This window comes from Rhinopithecus roxellana, chromosome 6 (assembly GCF_007565055.1).
Source record: "Rhinopithecus roxellana isolate Shanxi Qingling chromosome 6, ASM756505v1, whole genome shotgun sequence".
Classification (NCBI taxonomy): Eukaryota; Metazoa; Chordata; class Mammalia; order Primates; family Cercopithecidae; genus Rhinopithecus; species Rhinopithecus roxellana.
Window position 1 is genome coordinate 155,361,799 of NC_044554.1, and position 21,580 is coordinate 155,383,378.

Here is a 21,580-nt window from a genome sequence, read left to right on the forward strand (position 1 = left end):
GCAGTTCTCCCACCTCAGCCTCTCGAGTGGCTGGGACTACAGGCGTGCACCACCACGCCCGGCTAATTTTTGTATTTTTATTAGAGATGGGGTTCTACCATGTTGGCCAGGCTGGTCTCGAACTCCTGGTGTCAAGTGACCCACCCGCCTCAGCCTCCCACTGCACTGGGATTTCAGGTATTACAGGTGTGAGCCACTGTGCCTGGTTTGGCTTGGTTTTTTTTTTTGAGACGAAGTCACACTCTTGTCCCCTGGGCTGGAGTGCAATGGCACGATCTCAGTTCACTGCAACTCAGCTCACTCTCAGCTCCACTGCCCGGGTTCAAGCAATTCTCCTGCCTCAGCCTCCCAAGTAGCAGGGATTACAGGCACCTGCCACTGCACCCGGCTAATTTTTTGCATTTTTAGTAGCGATGGGGTTTCACCATTTTGGCCAGGCTGGTCTTGAACCGCCTCGGCCTCCCAAAGTGCTGGGATTACAGGCGTGAGCCACCGCACCTCGCTTTTTTTTTTTTTTTTTATGTGGTAGCTGGGATCTTGTTATGTTGCCCAGGCTGGTCTTGAACTGAACTCCTGGCTTCAAGCAATCCTCCCACCTTGGCCTCCCAAAGTGTGGATTACATGCATAAACCACCATACTTGGCCTCTAATTTCAGGTATCTCTTATCAGGAGTTTGGTGAGATTTGCGTAGAAGAGGTCTTTGTGTCACCACGGGCTCTCTACAGAACACTTGCCATGTGCCCAGCCTGGCCTCAGGGCTCTCTGCAGGTTTGGTGTGGCCATGCCTCCCTTGACTGCAACAAGAGGCAGGTCCCCTCCAGGCCCTACATCCCAGTCACCCTCCCCTCAAGGTCACTGCGGGAGAATTTATCTATACATCACTCTCTAGGGTGGAGGAGGTGTTGGTTTAGCAGGAAGCTAACCCAGTGGCTGGCATCACATACTAGCTGGGTGGCTGACCTTACCACTCCATACACCATGCCCCTTAGAAGGGCACAGGTCACCCTTGCAGCACTGGTACAGGCCTCAGCCCGAGTTAATACCCTGTGATGGTGCCTGAGTAGTTCAGGAAAGGGTAGGTTCAGCAAGGGGTGAATGAGGGCAGGGGGAGCCCAGGGGACACTGGGAAGGAAGGGAGATGGACAGTGACTGATGGGGCCGCCCACACCATCAGGTCCCACCAGTCCTGCCAATGACACCCAAGGCAGGTCATTTCTGCCCCGCACCCCAATGAAACAGAGTCTCACAATGTTACCTAGGCCGGTCTTGAACTCCTAGCTTCAAGCAATCCTGGCTTAGCCTCCTGAGTAGCTGGGATTACAGGTGTGTACCATCATGCCATGCTTTTTTTTTTCTTTCTTTTTTTTTTTTTAGGTCACTGTGTGTTTTCTGTTGTTGTTTTTGAAAGTCTTGCTCTGTCACCCAGGCTGGAGTGCAGTGTCATGATCTCAGCTCACTGCAACCTCCCCCTCCTAGATTCAAGTGATTCTCCTGCCTCAGCCTCCTGAGTAGCTGGGACTACAGGCATGCCCCACCACGCCTGGATAATTTTTGTATTTTTGGTAGAGACGGGGTTTCACCATATTGACCAGGCTGGTCTTGAACTCCTGACCTCAAGTGATCCGCCCGCCTTGGTCTCACAAAGTGCTGGGATTATAGGCGTGAGCCACTGTGCCCAGCCAGAAAGTTTGCATTTCTAATAAGCTCCTCGGTGAAAATTATGATGGCCAGGAATGACAGTCTGAGAACAACTGCTCTGGAAGATTTTATCTGTGACCAACAGCTTTGATTTTGGGGATTTGGTGTCACGTCCTTACTGCTGGAGTCTGGCTTTTGGTTTTTTTTTTTTAAGACGGAGTCTCCCTCTGTCGCCCAGGCTGGAGTGCAGTGGCACAATCTCAGCTCACTGCAACCTCCACCGCCCAGGTTCAAGTGATTCTTCTCCCTCAGCCTCCCAAGTAGCTGGGATTACAGGCATGCACCACCGTGCCCGGCTGATTTTTGTTGTTGTTGTTGTTGTTGTTTGTTTGTTTTTTTTGAGACGGAGTCTTGCTCTGTCGCCCAGGCTGGAGTGCAGTGGCCGGATATCAGCTCACTGCAAGCTCTGCCTCCCGGGTTTACGCCATTCTCCTGCTTCAGCTTCCCAAGTAGCTGGGTCTACAGGCGCCCACCACCACGCCCGGCTAGTTTTTTGTATTTTTTTAGTAGAGACGGGGTTTCACCGTGTTAGCCAGGATGGTCTCGATCTCCTGACCTCGTGATCCACCCGTCTCAGCCTCCCAAAGTGCTGGGATTACAGGCTTGAGCCACTGCGCCCAGCCTTTTTTTGCATTTTTAGTAGAGATGGGGTTTCACCATGTTGGCCAGGCTGGTCTCAAACTCCTGGCTCCCCCCTTGGCCTCCCAAAGTGCTGGGATTACAGGTGTGAGCCACTGCACCCAGCCTTGGTTCTTTAACAAAATCTGTCATTGCTCCCAAAGTCACATGGTAGGGGTTATTCATTCTTCCTTGAGTTTAGCTTGTTTATCTTTGTTGTTAATAAAACGTAAGTTTCAGACATTTTTTACTTCTTTTTTTCTTTTAGGGACAGGGTCTTGCTCTGTTTCCCAGGCTGGAGTACAGTGGTGCCATCGCAGCCCACTGCAGCCTCCCACTGCTGGGCTCAAGCGATCCTCCTGCCTCAGCCTTCCAAGTAGCTGGGACTATAGGCACACATCACCACAACCGCCTAGTTTTTGTTGTTGTTGTTGTTTAGACAGAGTCTCGCTCTGTGGCCCAGGCTGGAGTGCAATAATGCAATCTCGGTTCACTGCAACCTCTGCCTCCTGGGTTCAAGCAATTCTGCTGCCTCAGCCTCCTGAGTAGCTGGGATTACGGGCATGCGCCACCACACCCGGCTAATTTTTGTATTTTTATTAGAGATGGGGTTCCCCCATGTTGGCCAGGTTGTTCTCGAACTCCTGGCCTCAAGTGATCTACCAGCCTCAGCCTCCTACAAGTGCTGGGATTAGGTGTGAGCCACTGCGCCCGGTTTGGCTAGTTGTTTTCTGTTTTTGTTTTTTTAATGTGGTAGCTGGAGTCTTGATATGTTGCCCAGGCCTCCCAAAGTGCTAGGATTACAGGCGTGAGCCATCGCTCCTGGCCTAGGAGGTCACCGTGATACCCTGTTTGAAGGGGATGGGGCCTGGACAGAGCAGAGGCTATGATGGGAGCCCCCCTTCCCTTTCATCTATGACTCTCATTGCCCTTGCCCAGTTTTCTCTGCTTCCCTTTATTTTTTATTTTTTATTTTTAGAGACAAGGTCTCACTGTGTTGTCCAGGCTGGAATGCAGTGGTGTGATCATAGCTCACTGCAGCCTCCACTCCTGGACACAAGTATCCTGTCACCTCAGCCTTACAAGTAGCTGGGACTATATGCACAGGCTACCACGCCAGGCTATTTGTTTCATTATTGGGTAGAGACACGGGTCTCCCTGTGTTGCCCAGGCTGGTGTCAAACTCCTGGCCTCAAGCATCCTTGCACCTTGCCCTTCCAAAGGGCTGGGATTACAGGCCACCCCACCTTGCCTCTCCAGTCTGACCATCCCCACTGGTCAGCCCCAGAAAGCCCAGCAACGAGGGAGCCAGGCTGGGGCAGGAAACACGCAGCAGCCTCCTCTCGCACCCACTTTATTAGGGGGCAGGTGCAGGAGGACCTAGGCCTGCTGTGCCTGCAGTAGTGCCCGCACCTGGCGGATCTGCCAGTCAACACTGGAGCATGCAGTGCCACCCAAGGCACCATACTGCTCCACGCTGTGCCCGTAGTCCCACACGCAGCTCACGTCGCCCGAGAACAGGGGGCTGGGGAGAGAGGAAGAGGTGGGCCAGGGAGCTGGGCCACCCTGGGCTCCAGGTACCCAGGCTCACTTCCTAGGAGGCAGCATGGGGAAGGGGATGGGCCGCACCTGATGGTCTGAAGCTCCTGCAGTGACAGCTGGTTGAGGGCGACCCCCTTGGTCTCGGCCATGAACACGGCTTTCCCGGAGGCCTCGTGGGCCTGGCGGAATGGCATCTGGGTGCCAGGGAGGAAGATGGTGCTGAGGCAGCTTCCTCCATGCCCTGATCTGCCTCCACTGCCTGCGCCCCTTCCTTTTTTTTTTTTTTTTTCTGACACAAAGTCTTGCTCTGTTGCCCAGGCTGGAGTGCAGAGGCATGATCTCACCTCACTACAACCTCCACCTCCCAGGTTCAAGCGATTCTCCTGCCTCAGCCTCCCGAGTAGCTGGGATTACAGGAGTGTGCCACCACACTGGGCTAATTGTTGTATTTTTACAATTGTTGCATTTTACAACAAAGGAGACAGGGTTTCACCATGTTGACCAGGCTGGTCTTGAACCCCTGGCCTCAAGTGACCCACCTGCCTTGGCCTCCCAAAGTGCTGGCATTACAGGCCCAGGCTGGGCCACCTGCACCCCTTCCTGAGCTCTCCCACCCTCTGGGGGGCACCCCATCTCCTCACCCTCCCCTTGGCTGCTACACACTTACCCCTTTGCGGACCAGGTAATAGGCAAGGTCAGTGGCCAGCATGTCGGGGCTGAGAGCCTGTCCCATGTTCTCTCGGTGAATCTGGGGACACAGGTGGGCGAGTGGTGAGCCCTGGGGACCCTGGGGTCTGAAGCTGCCAGGTCCAGGACCTGCCCCTCTGCCAGGATGTCCCTGCCTTGGACAGATACTCTCCTACCCACTCGGCTCTGTCTCACTCTCAACTTGAACCATCTTCTCATAATTATCTATAATATTTGCGTATGCTATTAATGCTTACTGGTCTGTATGTTTTACTGGCCTTTATGTTTTCAAAGCGTCCTTATCTTTAGCATGCATCAGATGTTCCTGGAGGATTTGTTTTCTGTTTTAGGAGACAGTGTCTCCTAAAACAGGAGACTGCTCTGTTGCCCAGGCTGGAGTGCAGTGGCCACGATAGCTCACTGTAGCCTGGACTCAAGGGATCTTCCAGCCTGGGCCTCCCAAATAGCTGGGACTACAGCCATGCATGCCACCATGCCAAGCTAATTTGTTGTTGTTGTTTTGGGCTTTTTTGAGACAGGGTCTTGCTCTGTCGCTCAAGTTGGAGTGCAATGGCACAATCCTGGCTCTCTGCATCCTTGACTTCCTGGGCTCAAGGGATCCTCCCACATCAGTCTCCTGAGTGGCTGGGACCACAGGCACACGCCATCACGACTGGCTAATTTAATTTTTTTTAATTTTTAAATTTTTTTAATTTTAGAGACAGGGTCTCGCTATGTTGCTCAGGCTGGTTTTGAACTCCTGGGCTCACGTGCTTCTCCTGCCTCTGCCTCTCAAAGTGCTGGGATTACAGGCACGAGCCACCAGGCCTAGCCACTGGAGAATTTACTAAGAAAAAAGTACAAATTGCTGGGGACCACCCCCAGAGTCTCTGATTCAGCCATCTGGAGTGGGGCCTCACATTGCATTTCTCATGAGTTCTGAGGTGATGCTGGTGCTGCTAGTTGGGGGACTAGCTTTCAAAAACACTGTTTTTTATTTATTTATTATTATTATTTTTTGAGATGGAGTCTTGCTATCACACAGGCTGGAGTGCAGTGGCACGATCTCTGCTCACTACAATCTCCATCTCCCAGGTTCAAGCAATTCTCCTGTCTCAGCCTCCTGAGTAGCTGGAATTATAGCCGTGTACCACCACACCCAACTCATTTTTATATTTTTAGTAAAGATGGGGTTTTGCTATGTTGGCCAGGCTGGTCTCCAACTCCTAACCTCAAGTGATCTGCCCACCTTAGTCTCACAAATTGATGGGATTACAGGCATGAGGCTCTGCACCCAGCCAAGAAAGACCGATTTCAAGACACATCCTGAACTATCTAGGAATGAAATGATGTGATGATGGGAATTTGCTTCAAAATAAGGGGGTAAAGGAGTGGGGGAGAGCTGTAGGTAAAGACTGCTGGAGCCAGGATGTCTGTGAGTTGATTATTATTGAAGCTAGGTGTCGGTACATAGGGTTCATTATGCATTCTCTAGCTGTTATATACATATATTTTCCATAATAATTGGTTTTAAAAGAAATCAGCCAGGAAAGTGGCTCATGCCTATAATCCCAACTTTGGGAGACCAAGGTGGGAGGATTGCTTGGGGCTGGGAGTTCGAGACCAACCTGGGAAACATGAGGAGACCCTGTCACTACAAAAAATAAAAAAATTAGCCAGGCATGGTGGCGCATGTTTATAGTCCCGGTTACTCTGGAGACTGAAGTAGGAGGATCACTTGAGCCCAGGAGTTTGAGACTACAGTGAGCTACGACTGCACCACTGCACTCCAGGCTGGGTGACAGAGAGCGACCCTGTCTCTAAACAAAGGTTTTTTTAGATATTTAATTTAATTTAATTTATATATTTGTAGACGGAGTTTTACTCTGTAGTCCAGGCTGGAGTGCAGTGGCATGATCTTGGCTCACTACAACTTCCATCTCATGGGTTCAAGTGATTCTCCTGCCTCAGCCTCCTGAGTAGCTGGGATTACAGATGTGAGCCATCGTGTCTGGCTAATTTTTGTATTTTTAGTAGAGAACATGGTTATGCCATGTTGGCCAGGTTGGTCTCAAACCCTCAACCTCAAGTGCTCCATCTGCCTCGGCCTCCCAAAGTGTGAGATTCCAGGCATGAGCCACTGCACCTGGCCTTTTGTATAGATTTTCTTTTTTTAAAAAGAGTTCTGGTCTGGCCAGTTGACAGACCCAAGGCCCCCTGAGTCTCATCTGCTTCCACTACAAGGCAGCAGTTTCTGTCCTTTCCCTGTTCCTCAGGAGCAGGAGCGAGCACACCTCTCCTTCCCTGCCCCAGGTCCTCCAGCCCTACCTCACCTCCTCCCAAGGCCACCCTCCCTGTATGCCCACCCCAGTGCCTGGGACCTAGGGGAGGAGAGGCAGGTGGGTGATGTCTTGCCTGCAGCGTAGAGATGACGCCAGTGGCCACCTGGAGCACGGCACTCATAGTGTCTGACACTTCAAACACAGCTTCCTTGTCTTCCTGGGAGGCACATGGCAGGAGGTGAGGGCCTAGCAGCCCCCTTGCACCCAGGGTCCCCACAGCCCCACACCCCCAACTGAGGCATCCCCACTGCCTTCCATGGGAAGAACACTCAGTACCCCAACAAAGGAAGGGCAGAAAGTCCAAGGGCAGCCATGGATGAGGCTGTGTGCACAGGATGGGAGGATGTATGGCAATACCCGGGTGAGGCCCTGCCTGGGTGTGCCAGAGCCCTGAGAACTGGCACGTAGTAGGCAGGCCTCCCCTGGCCTCGCACCTGTAAGTCTTTGTTGTAGGTGCTGGGAAGTCCCTTGAGGGTCATCAGAAGCCCGGCACACTGCGGGAAGAGGGAGGCACAGGGGCTGGACCCGGGATCCTACCCCCTGGTCACCCACCATCAGCCCAGAGGCTTCGCCCTTCCCCCTGCCTTGCTCACCCGCCCAAACACACGCCCAGCCTTGCTCCGGATCAGCTCCAAACTGTCGGGGTTTTTCTTCTGGGGCATCAGGCTGCTTCCCGTGCTGGGGACAGAGGTGCTGGCGCTGAAAGGGCTGGATCCTTGGCTGGTCCAGTAGCTCATAGGCCAGGTCTGGCGGAGGGGTGGGGCGGGGAGGAAGGAAGCCACGCCCGCGGGGGGCGGGGAATACAGAGGCCGGCAGGGGCAGATGGAGGTGGCAGTTCAGGGCTTACCTGTAGGCATCCGAGAGCTGCACGAAGCTGAATTCCTTGGTGCAGTAGAGGATGAGGTCCTCGGCCATCCTGCTGAGATGGGTCATGCATAGCGAAGCCCAGAACAGGAACTCAGCTGGGAGGGAGAAAAGGTTCCCAGTCACCAGGCCTCTCCCATCCCCACCCAGCCTGACCATATAGGGGTCGGGAGGAGGTTAGGCGGTGGGGGGACCCAGCTAAATTTTCATTTTTCGTAAAGATGGGGTCGTGCTATGTCGTCCAGGCTGGTCTGAAACTCGTGGGCTCAAGCAATCCTCCTGCCTTGGCCTCCCAAAGTGCTGGGATTAAAAACGGGAGCCACTGCACCTAGCCTGTTTTTTGTTATTGTTGTTTTAAATGAACCAGCTTTACCGAGTTATCACCCACATACAATTTATCCATTTATTTATTTATTTTTTTGAGATGGAGTCTCACTCCCATCGCGCAGGCTGGAGTGCAGTAGCGCGATCTCAGCTCACTGCAACCTCTACCTCCCAGGTTCAAGCGAATCCCCTTCCTCAGCCTCCCGAGTAGCTGGGATTACAGGCATGCACCACCATGCCCAGCTAATTTTTGTGCTTTTAGTAGAGACGGGGTTTCCCCATGTTGGCCAGGCTGGTCTTGAACTCCTGACCTCAGGTGATCCACCTGCCTTGGCCTCCCAAAGTGCTAGGATTACAGGCGTGAGCCACCATGCCTGACCTATTTTTTTTTTTTTAATTTTATTTTTTGAGTTGGAGTTTCACTCTTGTTGCCTAGGCTGGAGTGCACTGGTGAGATCTCAGCTCACTGCAGCCTCCACCTCCCGGGTTCAAGCAATTCTCTGGCCTCAGCCTCCCGAGCAGCTGGGATTACAGGCACCTGCCACCACATGCCCAGCTAAATTTTGTATTCTTAGTAGAGATGGGGTTTCACCATGTTGGCCAGTGCTGGGATTACAGGCGTGAACCACTGTGCCCCACCCAATTTACCCATTTAAGCTTTACACTTCAGTGTACAACCATCACCACAACCAGCCTGTCCGTAGGGGGGTGGGAAGAGACTGGAGAGAAGCTGGGCTGAGGGACTAAAGTGAGGCACAGGGCAGGGGACTGGCTCCCCAAGACTTACCCACAAAGTCCCGCTCACTAGTGGCATCCATGCTGTTGAGAGTGATGGCCCCAAAGTTGAGTTCTGGGGAGTGGGAGAAAGCGGGGCTGGGCTGGAGGACAGGAAGTGGCTCCCTCTCCCCCAACTAGGTTGCCCAGCTCCCACCCCTAATCAGGGTGGGGTGGCAGCTGGGGGAGGGATCTTTTGCACAGTCCCAGGAGGGAAGCAGGAGCCCTGAGTCTCTCAGTACCAAGCAACCCTGCCATGAGTGACCCCTAGACTTGATGAACTCAGTGCCCGTAGGCAATGAATGAAGGTTTCACCAGGAGCTACAGGCCCCTGCCCTCTGGTTTCAGGTGTGTCTGCGGGTCCTGGCGGGTGCTGAGGGTGACTCTCCCTGGGGAGGAGGGGCAGGGCGTCTCACCTGCTTGAAGCAGCTCTCGATCCACACCCAGGGGATTGCCTGCAATGGCCCCACTGCAGGGACAGGGATTCATGGTGACCAGGGCTCCTGCAGGCAGCCCTGACACATACACACACACGCACTCAAGCACACACAGAGAACCCAGTCCTGGTTGCCAGGGCAACCACCTGGAGCTCAGCCTCTTCCCTGGCCCAGTCGCCTTGGATACAGAATACTTGTCCCTAAGTGTCCACAGAACACTTGTCCACAAGCACTGAGTCACCCTGGGTGCAGGACACTTGTCTCCTGACACATGTTCCCATATGTCAGGCTGAAGACAGCAGGCTGGGCTTGCCAGGAGCCTTGCTGGAGGGCTCTGGCCCTGCTCAGACACATTCAATGGCTTGGTCGTCCCCACCTTAGCGAGAGCTGGGGCTCCATGCAGGGTCCCCCGCTGAGCAGATAAGGCGGCTTTCTGTCCCACTCTGCCCTTCCCAGCTCTGTCAATCCCTAAGGCTATGCAGCAGCCACCCCCACCAGGCCCTCCGGGCACTGGAGCCTCACCCACCTCCCCAGGGGCAGGACATTGATCCGCTTCCGCACCTCCAGCAGCCGCTCAGAGTCTCGGGTCAGCGCCACGGCGTGGCTGTGGGAAGCCAGGAGCAGGAGGGTCAGGGCAGCCAGGGTCCTCCCCTCTAGCACGGCCCCTGCACCTCACCTGGCTCACCTCAGAATCCAGTGGCTCCAGCGGATGGGCTGGGCCCTCTGCAGATGGGTGTACCCCGGGAAGAGGACATCACGTTCCCTGTGGGAGAGGAGGAGCAGGAGGTCAGGTGGAGGCTCATGCAAGGCCTGCCTGTGACACTGGGACCCTGTCACCCCTGGAAAAAGTGTCGCCCTGCAGCACTCCACCTGAATGAGGGATCTGGTGATCTCCCAGGGACAAGTCGGTCTTAAGGGAAAAAGGCCGGAAGTGGGGCCGTGTGACCCAAGGACTAGGCCTGAGCTGTGGGGCCTCCTGGGGTGAGGCTTTGCCAGAAACACCCAAAGTCCAGCCTCTGTAACTCAGCATCTCTGAGCGGGGGCCAGAACAGGGGAGGAGGCCCATGTTGGGTATGACTTGACTGTGAGAGGTTTCGTTTGAGGACCCTAGAAATAGCTGAGGCTCCTTCAAGGGCTGCTCTGAGCAGGTAAGATGCCCTGTACCACATTCAAGTAGGCAGGGCAGAGGCAGAGGTGCTGTGAGTGATGGTCCTGTTTTCTTGTTGTTTTGTTTTGTTTTTGTTTTTAGAGACAGGGTCTCATTCTGTTGCCCAGGCTGGAGTGCAGTGGCATGATCATAGCTCACTGCTGCCTCTATCTCCTGGGCTCAAGTGATCCTCCTGCCTCAGCCTCCTGAGTAGCTGGGACTAAAGGGACATGCCACCATGCCTGGCCAATTTTTAATTTTTTGTAAAGATGGGGTCTTGTGGCCGGGCACGGTGGCGCATGCTTGTAATCCCAGCACTTTGGGAGGCCGAGGCGGGTGGATCACGAGGTCAGGAGATAGAGACCATCCTGGCTAACACAGTGAAATCCTGTCTCTACTAAAACCACAAAAAATTAGCTGGGTGTGGTGGCGGGCACCTGTCGTCCCAGCTACTCGGGAGGCTGAGGCAGGAGAATGGCGTGAACCCAGGAGGCAGAGCTTGCAGTGAGCCGAGATTGCACCACTGCACTCCAGCCTGGGCGACAAGTGAGACTCCATCTCACTCTGTGAGATGGGGTCTTGCCATGTTGCCCAGGGTGGTCTGAAATTCCTGGGTTCAGGCAATCCTCCTGCCTTGGCCTCCCAAAGGGCTGGGATTACAAATGTGAGCCACCATACCTGGCCTGTTTGTTGTTGTTGTTGTTGAGAAAGAGTTTTGCTTTTGTTGCCCAGGCTAGAATGCAGTGGTATGATCTCAGCTGACTGCAACCTCTGCCTCCCAGGTTCAAGAGATTCTCCTGCCTCCCAAATAGCTGGGATTACAGGTGCCTACCATCACACCCGGCTAATTTTGTGTATTTTTAGTAGAGATGGGGTTTTACCATGTTGGCCATGGCTGGTCTCGAACTCCTGACTTCAGGTGATCCACCTGCCTCAGCCTCCCAAAGTACTGGGATTACAGGCGTGAGCCACTGCGCCTGGCCTGTTGTTTTAAATAAACTAGCTTTACTGAGATATCATTCACAAACAATGTACTCATTAAAATTTACACTTTACTGTACAACCATCACCATAACCAATTTTATAACATTTTCATCACCCCATAAATAAATTCTGTCCTCAAGGCCAGGCACAGTGGCTCAAGCCTTTAATCCCAGCACTTTGGGAGGCCAAGAGGGAAGGATCACTTAAGGCCAGGAGTTTGAGACCAGCCTGAGCCACATAGAGAGATCCTGTTTCTACAAAATATTTAAAACATTCGCGGCTGGGCATGGTGGCTTATGCCTATAATCTCAGCACTTTGGGAGTCCGAGGTGGGTGGATCACGAGGTCAGGAGATTGAGACCATCCTGGCTAACATGGTGAAAGCCCATCTCTACTAAAAATACAAAAAATTAGCCGGGCGTGGTGGCAGGCACCTGTACTCCCAGTTACTCGGGAAGCGGAGGCAGGAGAATGTCGTGAACCTGGGAGGCAGAGACTACAGTGAGTAGAGATTGTGCCACTGCACTCCAGCCTGGGCGACAGGGTGAGACTCCATCTCACAGGCGGTGCACACCTGTAGTTCTAGCTACTCAGAAAGCTGAGGTGGGAGGATCATTTGATTCCAGGAGTTTGAGGCTACAGTGAGCTATTATCGAGCCACTGTACTCCAGCCTAGGTGACAGAGCAGGATCTCATCTCTAAAGACAATTTAAAAAGTTAAAAATTTAAAAATTAAGCTGAGTGCAGTGGTTTATGGCTGTGATCCTAGCACTTTGGCAGGCCGAGGTGGGTGGATCACCTGAGCTCAGGAGTTTGAGACCAGCCTGGCCAACATGGCAAAACCCATCTCTACTGAAAAAAATACAAAAATTAGCTGGACATGGTGGTGCACACCTGTAATCTCAGCTACTTGGGAGGCTGAGGCACTATAATCACTTGAACCCAGGAGGCAGAGTTTGCAGTTAGCTAAGATCGCGCCACTATACCCCAGACTAGGCGGCAGAGCAAAACCCTGTCTCAAAAAAAAAAAAAAAAAAAAAAAATTTAAAGAAACCTTGAACTCAGTAGCAGACACTCCCTGTTCCTCCTAGCAGCCCTGCCCTACCTGCTGAGTGACAATTCTTGTGCCCTTGTTTCCCCCCAAGTCTGCGAAACAAGCATCACAGGGAGTTGAGGAAGAGGAGGGGTCTCTGACAACACATGGAGACTCCTCAGCAGCTCTTCATCCAGGTCTGTAAGGAACAAATCCAGTCCCAAAGACACCAGGTCTCAGAAGCCAAAGCCTGAAATGAGGCCAGCAGGAGGCAGCCTTTGGCTCTGTCTTTTGCCAGATGTGCTAGTTGGGGACACGAAGCTTGGGATGGGGGATCTGGGGGACAGGCAGGGTGGGGAGTGACTCTGGCTGCTCCAGGCATAGCCAAGCTAGCTGTGCTTGGCTTAGTTTCCTGCCCTCAACTCTGCAAATGGTGAGTTTCCTTTTTTTTACTTTTTTTTCTTTGAGATGGAGTCTCGCTCTGTAGCCCAGGCTGGAGTGTAATGGCACAATCTCGGTTCACTGCAACCTCTGCCTCCCGGGTTCAAGCAGTTCTCCTGCCTCAGCCTCCCGAGTAGCTGGGATTACAGGCATACACTACCACGCTTGGCTAATTTTTGTATTTTTAGTAGAGACAGAGTTTCACCATGTTGGCCAGGCTGGTCTCGAACTCCTGACCTCAGGTGATCCACCCACCTTGGCCTCCCAAAGTGCTGAGATTATAGGCATGAGCCACCGCACCCGGCCCCACAATGGGTGAGTCTTCCCTGCCTGCTGAGCTAGACTGGCATGGGACCATTGGGGCCTGCAGGAAATGGCCCACTCCTAGCTACTCTGCCTCGATCCTGGAGTTCTGGGATGTCCCTGTCCCCCAGGGCCTGGCACCCCCACCCTGTTCACCCCTGCCCCCTAGGTTTCCTGTTCAGGCTGCCATCACACCTCTGTCTGCCCCCTGGGTGTCCCTGTAGGACTCACGCCTCTGCCCTATCCACCATGGTCCTGATGAGCTCCCAGAGGAGGCCCGAGAGCGTGGAGCAGGTCTGCCGCATCCATAGCCTGAGGTCCGTGACCACCTGTGCGAGGAGGAGGTGGTGCTCAGGGAGGCCGACGTGTTGCTTCCCTGAGAAGCCAGGACCGTTGCAGAGCTCTAAGTGCCCCCTGGGCTCCCCAAGTTTGGGACAACATGGAGCAGTGGGGTGGAGGGGCTAGAGGCACCTGGTCATTCCGGCTCCGTCCCGTGTGCAGCTTCCCTGCCGTTTCACCAATGAGCTCCTGGAGGTGAAGGGAGACCCAAGGTCACGGTCTGTATCCCCCAAGGAGTCAATCCAGGCAGGGCAGGGTTCTTTATCAGCCCCGCTAACCTACCTCCGTACCCCAGGGCTCCAGGTCCTACCCAAATCTCTCACCATTTCTGCTGAGGCCTATTGTTCTTTTTTTTTTTTTTTTTAATTTTTGTAGTTGTGGGACCTCGTTATGTTGTCCAGGCTGGTCTGGAACTCCTGGCCTCAAGCGATCCTCCCACCTCAGCCTCCCAAAGTGTTAGGATTATAGGCATGAGCCAGGGTGCCTGGCCCATGTCCTAAGGTCTCACCTGCTGTCTGCCAGTGGCGAAGTAAACAGAATGATGGTGCTAATGCTCAAAGTGGCCCTGGGCAAGGTGGAGGGGGAGGCCAGGACAGCGGTGGGACTCCAGGGGTCATACCTTCAGGCGGCGCTCGTTGGCTGTGTGGATGTCCTCATCGTTGGGGCTGAGTTTGAAGGTGCCCTGGGCCCACTCCTCAGCCACCTATAGCGGGTAGCAGCAATGCCAGGGGTCAGGTGAGCAGGCATCAGCAGCTAAGAGAGCCCCAGCCCTGGTCCCACCCTATCCATGATGACTGACTGTCCCCATCCAGGAGCTGAGTCCTGGAAGCGCACCCTGGGAGAGGGGCATCTCAGGCCCACCTTTACCCATGAGCCATGTGGGTCACAGGGATCATTAAAAGATGGAGAGAGGTGGACATCAAGGCACACAGTTAAACAGCACTTGAGCATATAATTAGTTCAATGTGAAACCACAGATGAGCAACACTGCACTATTTGCTTAGGGATTTGGTGGGAGCCTGGGGCCACAGGGAAAGGGCCTTGGGTGGGGCGTTGGCCACGGCGAGTACCTTGTCTAGGCCATGGAGTATCTGGTCCATCTCAGCCTTGGTGAGGAGCCCTGCCTTCTCCAGGCCCCTGCTGTAGGCTTTGCTGCCTTGAACATCCACCTCCCAAAGGTGCCGGTCGTAGGCAATGGACGCGTTGAACTTCTCCATGATGGGGTCCACTGCACCCACAAACCGGCCACCCCAAAGCTTCCCACTCTGGTCAGGAGAGCAAGAACAATTAGTCTCTCCTCCACCCTCCAGAACAGTGCTTCTTGCAGTCTTCGGGAAACTTATCAAGTCTGATGGTAGCAGGGGCATCAGATCATTCTAACTGGGCAGACAAGGAGGCTGAGACCTTCCCAGAGTCACCATGGGACTGAGCATGGGAGTGAGCATGGGAACGTGGCTGAACACCAAAAGTTTGGGTTCTTTTTTTTTTTTTCTTTTTTTTGAGACAGAATCTCACTCTGTTGGCGGCCAGGCTGGCATGCAGTGGCGCCATCTTGGCTCACTGCAACCTCTGCCTCCCAGGTTCAAAAGATTCTCCTGCCTCAGACTCCCGAGTAGCTGGGATTACAGGCACGTGCCACCACAGCCCGTTAATTTTTGTATCATTAGTAGAGATGGGGTTTCACCATGTTGGCTAGGCTGGTCTTGAACTCCTGACCTCAGGTGATCCTCCCGCCTTGGCCTCTGAAAGTGCTAGGATTACAGGCATGAGCCACTGTGTGTGGCCTTAAAGTTGGGATTCTTTCCCACCACATGGCCCCACTCCAATGAGATGGTGGCAGGGCCTGAGGCATCCCTGGAACCACAGCAGAGCTTCTGGAACCTTTCCTGCCACTGACCAAGGTGCCAGGTGCCATCCTAATTGTTGACACAACCCTCTGGGGTAGGCACCAACACAAGTCCACTATGAAGAGGGGGAAACTGAGGCACAGAGGGGCATGCAGCCTGCCCTCACCTGAGGTGGGAGAGCCAGGGCTGCAGCCCAGCAGTCTGAAGTCAGAACCCATACTCTTCACCCCTGTTCCACCAGTCAGAACCCACGCTCTTCACCCCTGTTCCACCAGGGCTTCTGGACTTGGCTCTGGTGTCCTGAACCTTTGCTGCAGGGATAGGCAAAGAGGCCTTGAGGGTGTCCACCAAGCTTAAGTGCTCTGCAACTCTCCCTCACAGCTTGGAGCTGGACTAAGATCCCAATTCCTACCACTCCCTTGGCTCTGAAAAGCACCCTGACACCCCCCATTGTCACTGGCCTTCTAGGAGGTCACTGGGTGACCCCTTACTCCCTAGGAGCCAAGGGCAGTGGAATGGTATGTAGGCATCTACGTTTTGTTCTTTTTTTTGAGATACAGTCTCACTCTGTCACCTAGGCTGGAGTGCAGTGGCATGATCTCGGCTCACAGCAACCTCCGCCTCCCGAGTTCAAGCCAATTTTCCTGCCTCAACCTCCCGACTAGCTGGAATTACAGGCGTATGCCACCACACCCGGCTGAGTTTTGTATTTTTAGTAGAGACAGGGTTTCACCATGTTGGTCAGACTGGTCTCGAACTCCTGATCTCAGGTGATCCCCTGACCTCAGCCTCCTAAAGTGCTTGGGATTACAGGCATGAGCCACCGTGCCCAGCCCGTTTTGTTTGTTTAAAAACACTTTTTAAAATTCTTTTTCTTTTTTTTTGAGATGGAGTCTCGCTCTGTCACCCAGGCTGGAGTGCAGTGGCGGGATCTCGGCTCACTGCAAGCCCCACCTCCCAGGTTCTCGCCATTCTCCTGCCTCAGCCTCCTAAGTAGCTGGGACTACAGGCGCCCGCCACCACGCCTGGCTGATTTTTTGTTTTTGTTTTTTTTTTTTTTTTTTTTTTTTTTTTTGAGACGGAGTCTCGCTCTGTCACCCAGGCTGGAGTGTAGTGGCCGGATCCTGGCTCACTGTAAGCTCCGCCTCCCAGGTTCATGCCATTCTCCTGCCTCAGCCTCCCGAGTAGCTGGGACTACAGGCGCCCGCCACCTTGCCCGGCTAGTTTTTTGTATTTTTTTAGTAGAGACGGGGTTTCACCTTGTTAGCCAGGATGGTCTCGATCTCCTGACCTTGTGATCCGCCCGTCTCGGCCTCCCAAAGTGCTGGGATTACAGGCTTGAGCCACCGCGCCCGGCCTGTTTTTGTTTTTTTTTTTAAGCAGAGACCAGGTTTCACTGTGTTAACGAGGATGGTCTTGATCTCCTGACCTCGTGATCTGCCTGCCTTGGCCTCCCAAAGTGCTGGGATTACAGGTGTGAGCCACCGCACCCAGCCTTTAAATTCTTTTTTAGACACAGGGTCTCACTCTGTTACCCAGCTTGGAGTGCAGTGGCACCATCATAGCTCACTGCAGCCTCAAACTCCTGGGCTCAACCAGTCCTCTCGCCTCAGCTTCCCCAGTAGTTGGGACTACAAGCATGCGCCACCACATCCAGACAGTTTTCAAAAATTTTGTAGGGCTGGGCCAGGCCGGGGGCGGTGGCTCACGCCTGTAATCCTAGCACTTTGGGAGGCCGAGGCGGGTGGATCACGAGGTCAGGAGACCGAGACCATCCTGGCTAACATGGTGAAATCCCGCCTCCACTACAAATACAAAAAATTAGCCAGGAGTAGTGGCAGGCGCCTGTAGTCCCAGCTACTCGGGAGGAGGCAGGAGAATGGCGTGAACCCGGGAGGTGGAGTTTGCAGTGAGCCGAGATCGCGCCACTGCACTCCAGCCTGGGTGACAGAGCGAGACTCCGTTACAGGAAAAAAAAAAAAAAAATTGTAGGGCCAGGAGTGGTGGCTCACGCCTGTAATCCCAGCACTTTGGGAGGCTGAGGTGGGTGGATCACGAGGTCAGGAGATAGAGACCACCCTGGTTAACATGGTGAAACCCAGTCTCTACTGAAAATACAAAAAAACTAGCTGGGCGTGGTGGCGCTCACCTGTAGTCCCAGCTGCTTAGGAGACTGAGGCAGGAGAATTGCTTGAACCCAAGAGGCGGAGTTTGCAGTGAGCCAAGATTGTGCCACTGCACTCCAGCCTGGGCGACAGAGCAAGACTCTGTCTCAAAATAAATAAATAAATAAAAATAAAAAAAATTGGTAGAGACAGAGTCTCACTATGTTGCCTAGGCTGGTCTTGAACTCCTGGTCTCAAGCCATCCTCCAGCCTCAGCTTCCCAAAGTGCTGGGATTACAGACATGAGCCAAGGCGCTGGCCACATCTATGTTTTGAAAGAGGGCAGAGACCAGGGCATGGGACAGATCAGGGAGGGGGTACAGAATACCTGGGGCACAGCCCTAGTGCCCAGGACTGGGAGGAGGGTGGGGTGGAGGTGGGCATGTCACTTCACTGACGTCCTTTTTGTGGAAGGGAGTCTACAATGGCCAATGGGGACATATATCCTCCTCTGTCCCCCTGCAATGCCCCAGACTTCTCTTAACCACCTGGCCTGGCACCTATTATTAAACCTCAGGGTTGGGAGGCTCAGGGAGGTGGATCACTTGAGGTCAGGAGTTCAAGATCAGCCTGGCCAACATGGTGAAACCCTGTTTGTACTAAAAATACAAAAATTAGCCAGGCTCGGTGGCGGGCAGCTGTAGTCCCAGCCACTTGGGAGTCTGAAGCAGGAGAATCGCTTGAACCCTGGAGGTAGAGGTTGTGGTGAGCAGAGATGGCGCCATTGCACTCCAGCTTGGGTGACAGAGCAAGACTCCTTCTTAAAAATAATAGTAAGGGCCAGGCGCGGTGGCTTACGCCTGTAATCCCAGCACTTTGGGAGGCCGAGACAGGCAGATCACGAGGTCAGGAGATCGAGACCATCCTGGCTAACACGGTGAAACCCCGTCTTTACTAAAAATACAAAAATTAGCCGGGCGCGGTGGTGGGCACCTGTAGTCCCAGCTACTTGGGAGGCTGAGGCAGGAGAATGGCGTGAACCCGGGAGGCAGAGCTTGCAGTGAGCGGAGATCGCGCCGCTGCACTCCAGCCTGGGCGACAGAGCGAGACTCCATCTCAAAAAAAAAAGATAATAATAATAATAAGTTAAAGATAATAATAATACCTATCTGATAACCTTGTTGTGAGCATTTAATCAGATAGCATTTGCAAATTACATATATAACGTGGTGCCTGGTGTTCAGGAAGGACTTGAGAAATGCCAGCTGTTACTAAGGGAGGGCTGGCAGGGGATAGGACATGCTTCAGCTCTACTCCTGGTTCCTGGGTGCACCCCAGAGACCTCTACAGTGCTCTGGCCCTGAGCTGTGAGCTGACCCCTCCATGCCCAACAGCCCCAGCTGCCAAAGGACTCTGCCCTGCAGAGGCAGGCTCCACCCCCACCCCGTCTTTTGAGCTGGTCCTGCCTCTTACCCCACAGCTGCCCCACCAAGCCCAGATCTCCAGCAAAGCACCACGTGGGGACCTGGTCCTGATCACTGGAGCCAGCCAGCCAGTCAGAATTGGGGCCAGCCTGCCCTTCAGCCGGGAACCTGGCACCGCCTCCCCCAGCGGGCTCCTGGGCCACCCTGCCTAGGTTGTTAGTAATAAAAACAACTACTTAATAAGCGGAGCGGCAGCCAAACCAATTAGTGCCAACCTACAGGAAGGTCTGGGGCAAGCTGAGGTCACCTGGAGCACTGGGCTTGTGGGAAGCCAGACCACTGTGCTCCAGACCAAACTCCTATCCTTACTGGCAGGCATAATAGGACCTTACGGGGAGATCAGAGTGAGGTGCCTCCCCTTGGGCACTGAGGAGAGGGGAAGCCCAGTGTGGTAGCAGAAGGTGCTACTGCAAGCCAGGACACATCTGGGCCAGAATGGTCTCTTCAGGGCCAGAGGATGGGGCACTGAGTCGGGCTGGGTTGAATGAGCAACAGTCAAGGTTGAATGTACATGGGAAATACCAGTTTTGGTTTTGGGATTTGTGGGTTTTTTTCCTTTTTTGAGGTAGAGTCTTGCTTTGTCACCCGGGCTGGAGTGCAATGGTGCGATCTTGGCTCACTGCAACCTCTGCCTCCCGTGTTCAAGCGATTCTCCTGCCTCAGCCTCCCGAATAGCTGGGACTACAGGAACCTACCACCACACTTGGCTAATTTTTGCATTTTTAGTAGAGATGGGGTTTCACCATGTTGGCCAGGCTGGTCTCAAACTCTTGACCTCAGATGATCCACCTGCCTCGGCCTCCCAAAGTGTTGGGATTTCAGGTGTGAACCACCATGCCTGGCAGGGTTTTCTATTTTTATTTTTTGAAACTGGATCTCATTCTGTTGCCTAGGTTGGAGTGCAGGGTGAGATCATGCTCACTGCAGTCTCAAACTTCGGGGTTCAAGCAATCCTCCTGCCTCCGCCTCCTATGAGACTACAGGTGTATGCCACCACACCTGGGTAATTTTCAAAATTTTTTTGTAGAGACAGTATCTCACTATGTTGCCCAGGCTGGTCTGGGATTCCTGGGCTTCAGCAATCCTCCCGCCTCAGCTTCCCAAAGTAGAAATATCAGTACTGTTGTGGTTAGCCACCATTTATTGAGCACCTACTGTTGTTCAGCCCTGTGCTAGGGATTTGACATGTGTTATTATGGCCTTTTATGAGGTGGGCAATATTACCCCTATTTCACAAATGAGGAAAGAGGTTTGGAGGGCCCAAGTGACTGGTACAGAAACCAAGTCTGTTTGGCTCCGAAGTCCAGGCCCTGCTCCCCCGCCCCCCGCCCATGACCCAGAAGCTTGCAGGGCACTGAGAAAGAGGAAGTGAATTGCTAGCTAATGAAGGCCAGAAGGGCCTGGAACCCAGACCTCCTGCTTCCCGGGGTTCCCTTCATCAAGCATCAGGTGAACAGCCCCTTTCCCCTGAAGTGTCCAAAGCAATGGCCTCATAATCTAGTGCCTTACAGAGGGAGGCCAACAGCTATTATTACCCCCATTGCCAGATAAATCAACTGTGCCCCAAAGGAAGGAAACCTCTGCCCAGGACTCCGGCATCTCAGTGGTCAGGAAGAGAAGCCAGGAGCCACTGACCCTAAGGAGCAGGGTCCAGTGAGACAGGAAGGCAACCAGGCACTGGGGTTGCTGGAGTCACAAGGCGAGGTCCCCTTTTTCCTGGTTCTTTCCACATGCCACAGTCAAGGACAAGAACACTTAGGGGCTAAGCCTTATTCTATAAACAGGGACAACTGCTCCAGCAAGAGAAGGGGTGTGGTGTGGGGTGGGACCTGACAGGAGGACACGGGGAAGAAGGAATGAAGAGGTGGAAGGCTGAAGGCTTGGGAGCACTTTTCCTGGCCAGGCAGGCATCACTGTGAGGTGAGGGCAGAGCCACTCTACCCCTAGTAGTGTGGGTTGGTGGGTTTGCCAAAAGGGCTGCCTGGGGACACAGGTGAGTCCCAGTAAAGGTGACTGCTGAGCTCCAGAAGATGCGCCCGGGAGGGTTGGGGATGCCAGCTTCCTGGGTAATTTTCAAAATTACTTCCTGGAGGGCGATTCCCAGCAGGGTGGCCCGAGGCAGGTCTGGCGCCCCCACCCTCTCGTTTGGGGGCTGGGAGGACCGGCGTCCCGAGGTCCCACTCACCTCCGAGGCCATATTGGGCAGTTCCTTGTCGTCCGGAAGCTTCGGTCCACCGGGTCTGGAAGACAAGACAGGACTGACGACCTCCTTGGCCAGCAGGGTCCCCCGGGCCAGGCTGGCTCCGAGTTCTGGGCACTGCGCTTGGCCGAGCTCAGCCCTTGGGAAGACGGACGTGAGCGCGCGCCACCGTTCTCGGCGTTCTCCACGCCCGTCCCGCCCATCCGGCTGCCGCGCACTCACCTCCGCCTGGTAGCAAGGACACTGTCGCGCCCGCCACTGGCCAGGGCTTTTCTGGCTATAGGATGGCGTCAGCAGCCGCCGGCCTGTCCCCACCCCTGGCGGGGGCCGCGTCAATAGGAGGCAGCCCGGTGGGTTGGGCGTTGCCTCCGTCCTCCAATCCTGGCTGTGGGCGGGGACACCTCCGGCTG

The 21,580-nt window shown here is 54.0% G+C and overlaps 1 protein-coding gene across 3 annotated transcripts; it reads right to left on the reverse strand.

Moving 5' to 3' along the window:
* Positions 1-3,417: 3,417 nt before the first annotated feature.
* ASL (argininosuccinate lyase) lies at positions 3,418-21,483 on the reverse strand. Of its 3 annotated transcripts, XM_030932789.1 has the most exons (17): positions 21,393-21,483; positions 21,156-21,210; positions 14,605-14,799; positions 14,154-14,237; positions 13,667-13,723; positions 13,427-13,524; positions 9,973-10,050; positions 9,814-9,891; positions 9,267-9,319; positions 8,864-8,926; positions 7,736-7,850; positions 7,482-7,566; positions 7,323-7,382; positions 6,962-7,045; positions 4,527-4,607; positions 3,947-4,053; positions 3,656-3,842 (listed from the first exon to the last, which is right to left on the reverse strand). In XM_030932789.1, the coding sequence occupies exons 2-17, from the start codon at positions 21,165-21,167 to the stop codon at positions 3,698-3,700; spliced, it is 1,395 nt and encodes a 464-aa protein (XP_030788649.1). In that variant the 5' UTR covers positions 21,168-21,210; positions 21,393-21,483; the 3' UTR covers positions 3,656-3,697. The 3 variants fall into 3 exon arrangements, with proteins under 3 accessions (XP_030788650.1, XP_030788652.1, XP_030788649.1); XM_030932790.1 differs by having other exon boundaries at positions 3,418-3,842; positions 21,156-21,413; XM_030932792.1 differs by lacking the exon at positions 7,323-7,382 and having other exon boundaries at positions 3,418-3,842; positions 21,156-21,413.
* Positions 21,484-21,580: the final 97 nt, after the last annotated feature.

What these genes read in the sequence shown, in the direction of transcription:
- ASL (XM_030932790.1), bottom strand. An exon ending in GACGGAGCCGGAATGACCAG is followed by an intron (nt 13,525 to 13,666) that starts GTGCCTCTAGCC and finishes CTCCTCGCACAG; the next exon opens with GTGGTCACGGACCTCAGGCT. An exon ending in CAGGAGCTTCAGACCATCAG is followed by an intron (nt 3,843 to 3,946) that starts GTGCGGCCCATC and finishes CTCTCTCCCCAG; the next exon opens with CCCCCTGTTCTCGGGCGACG.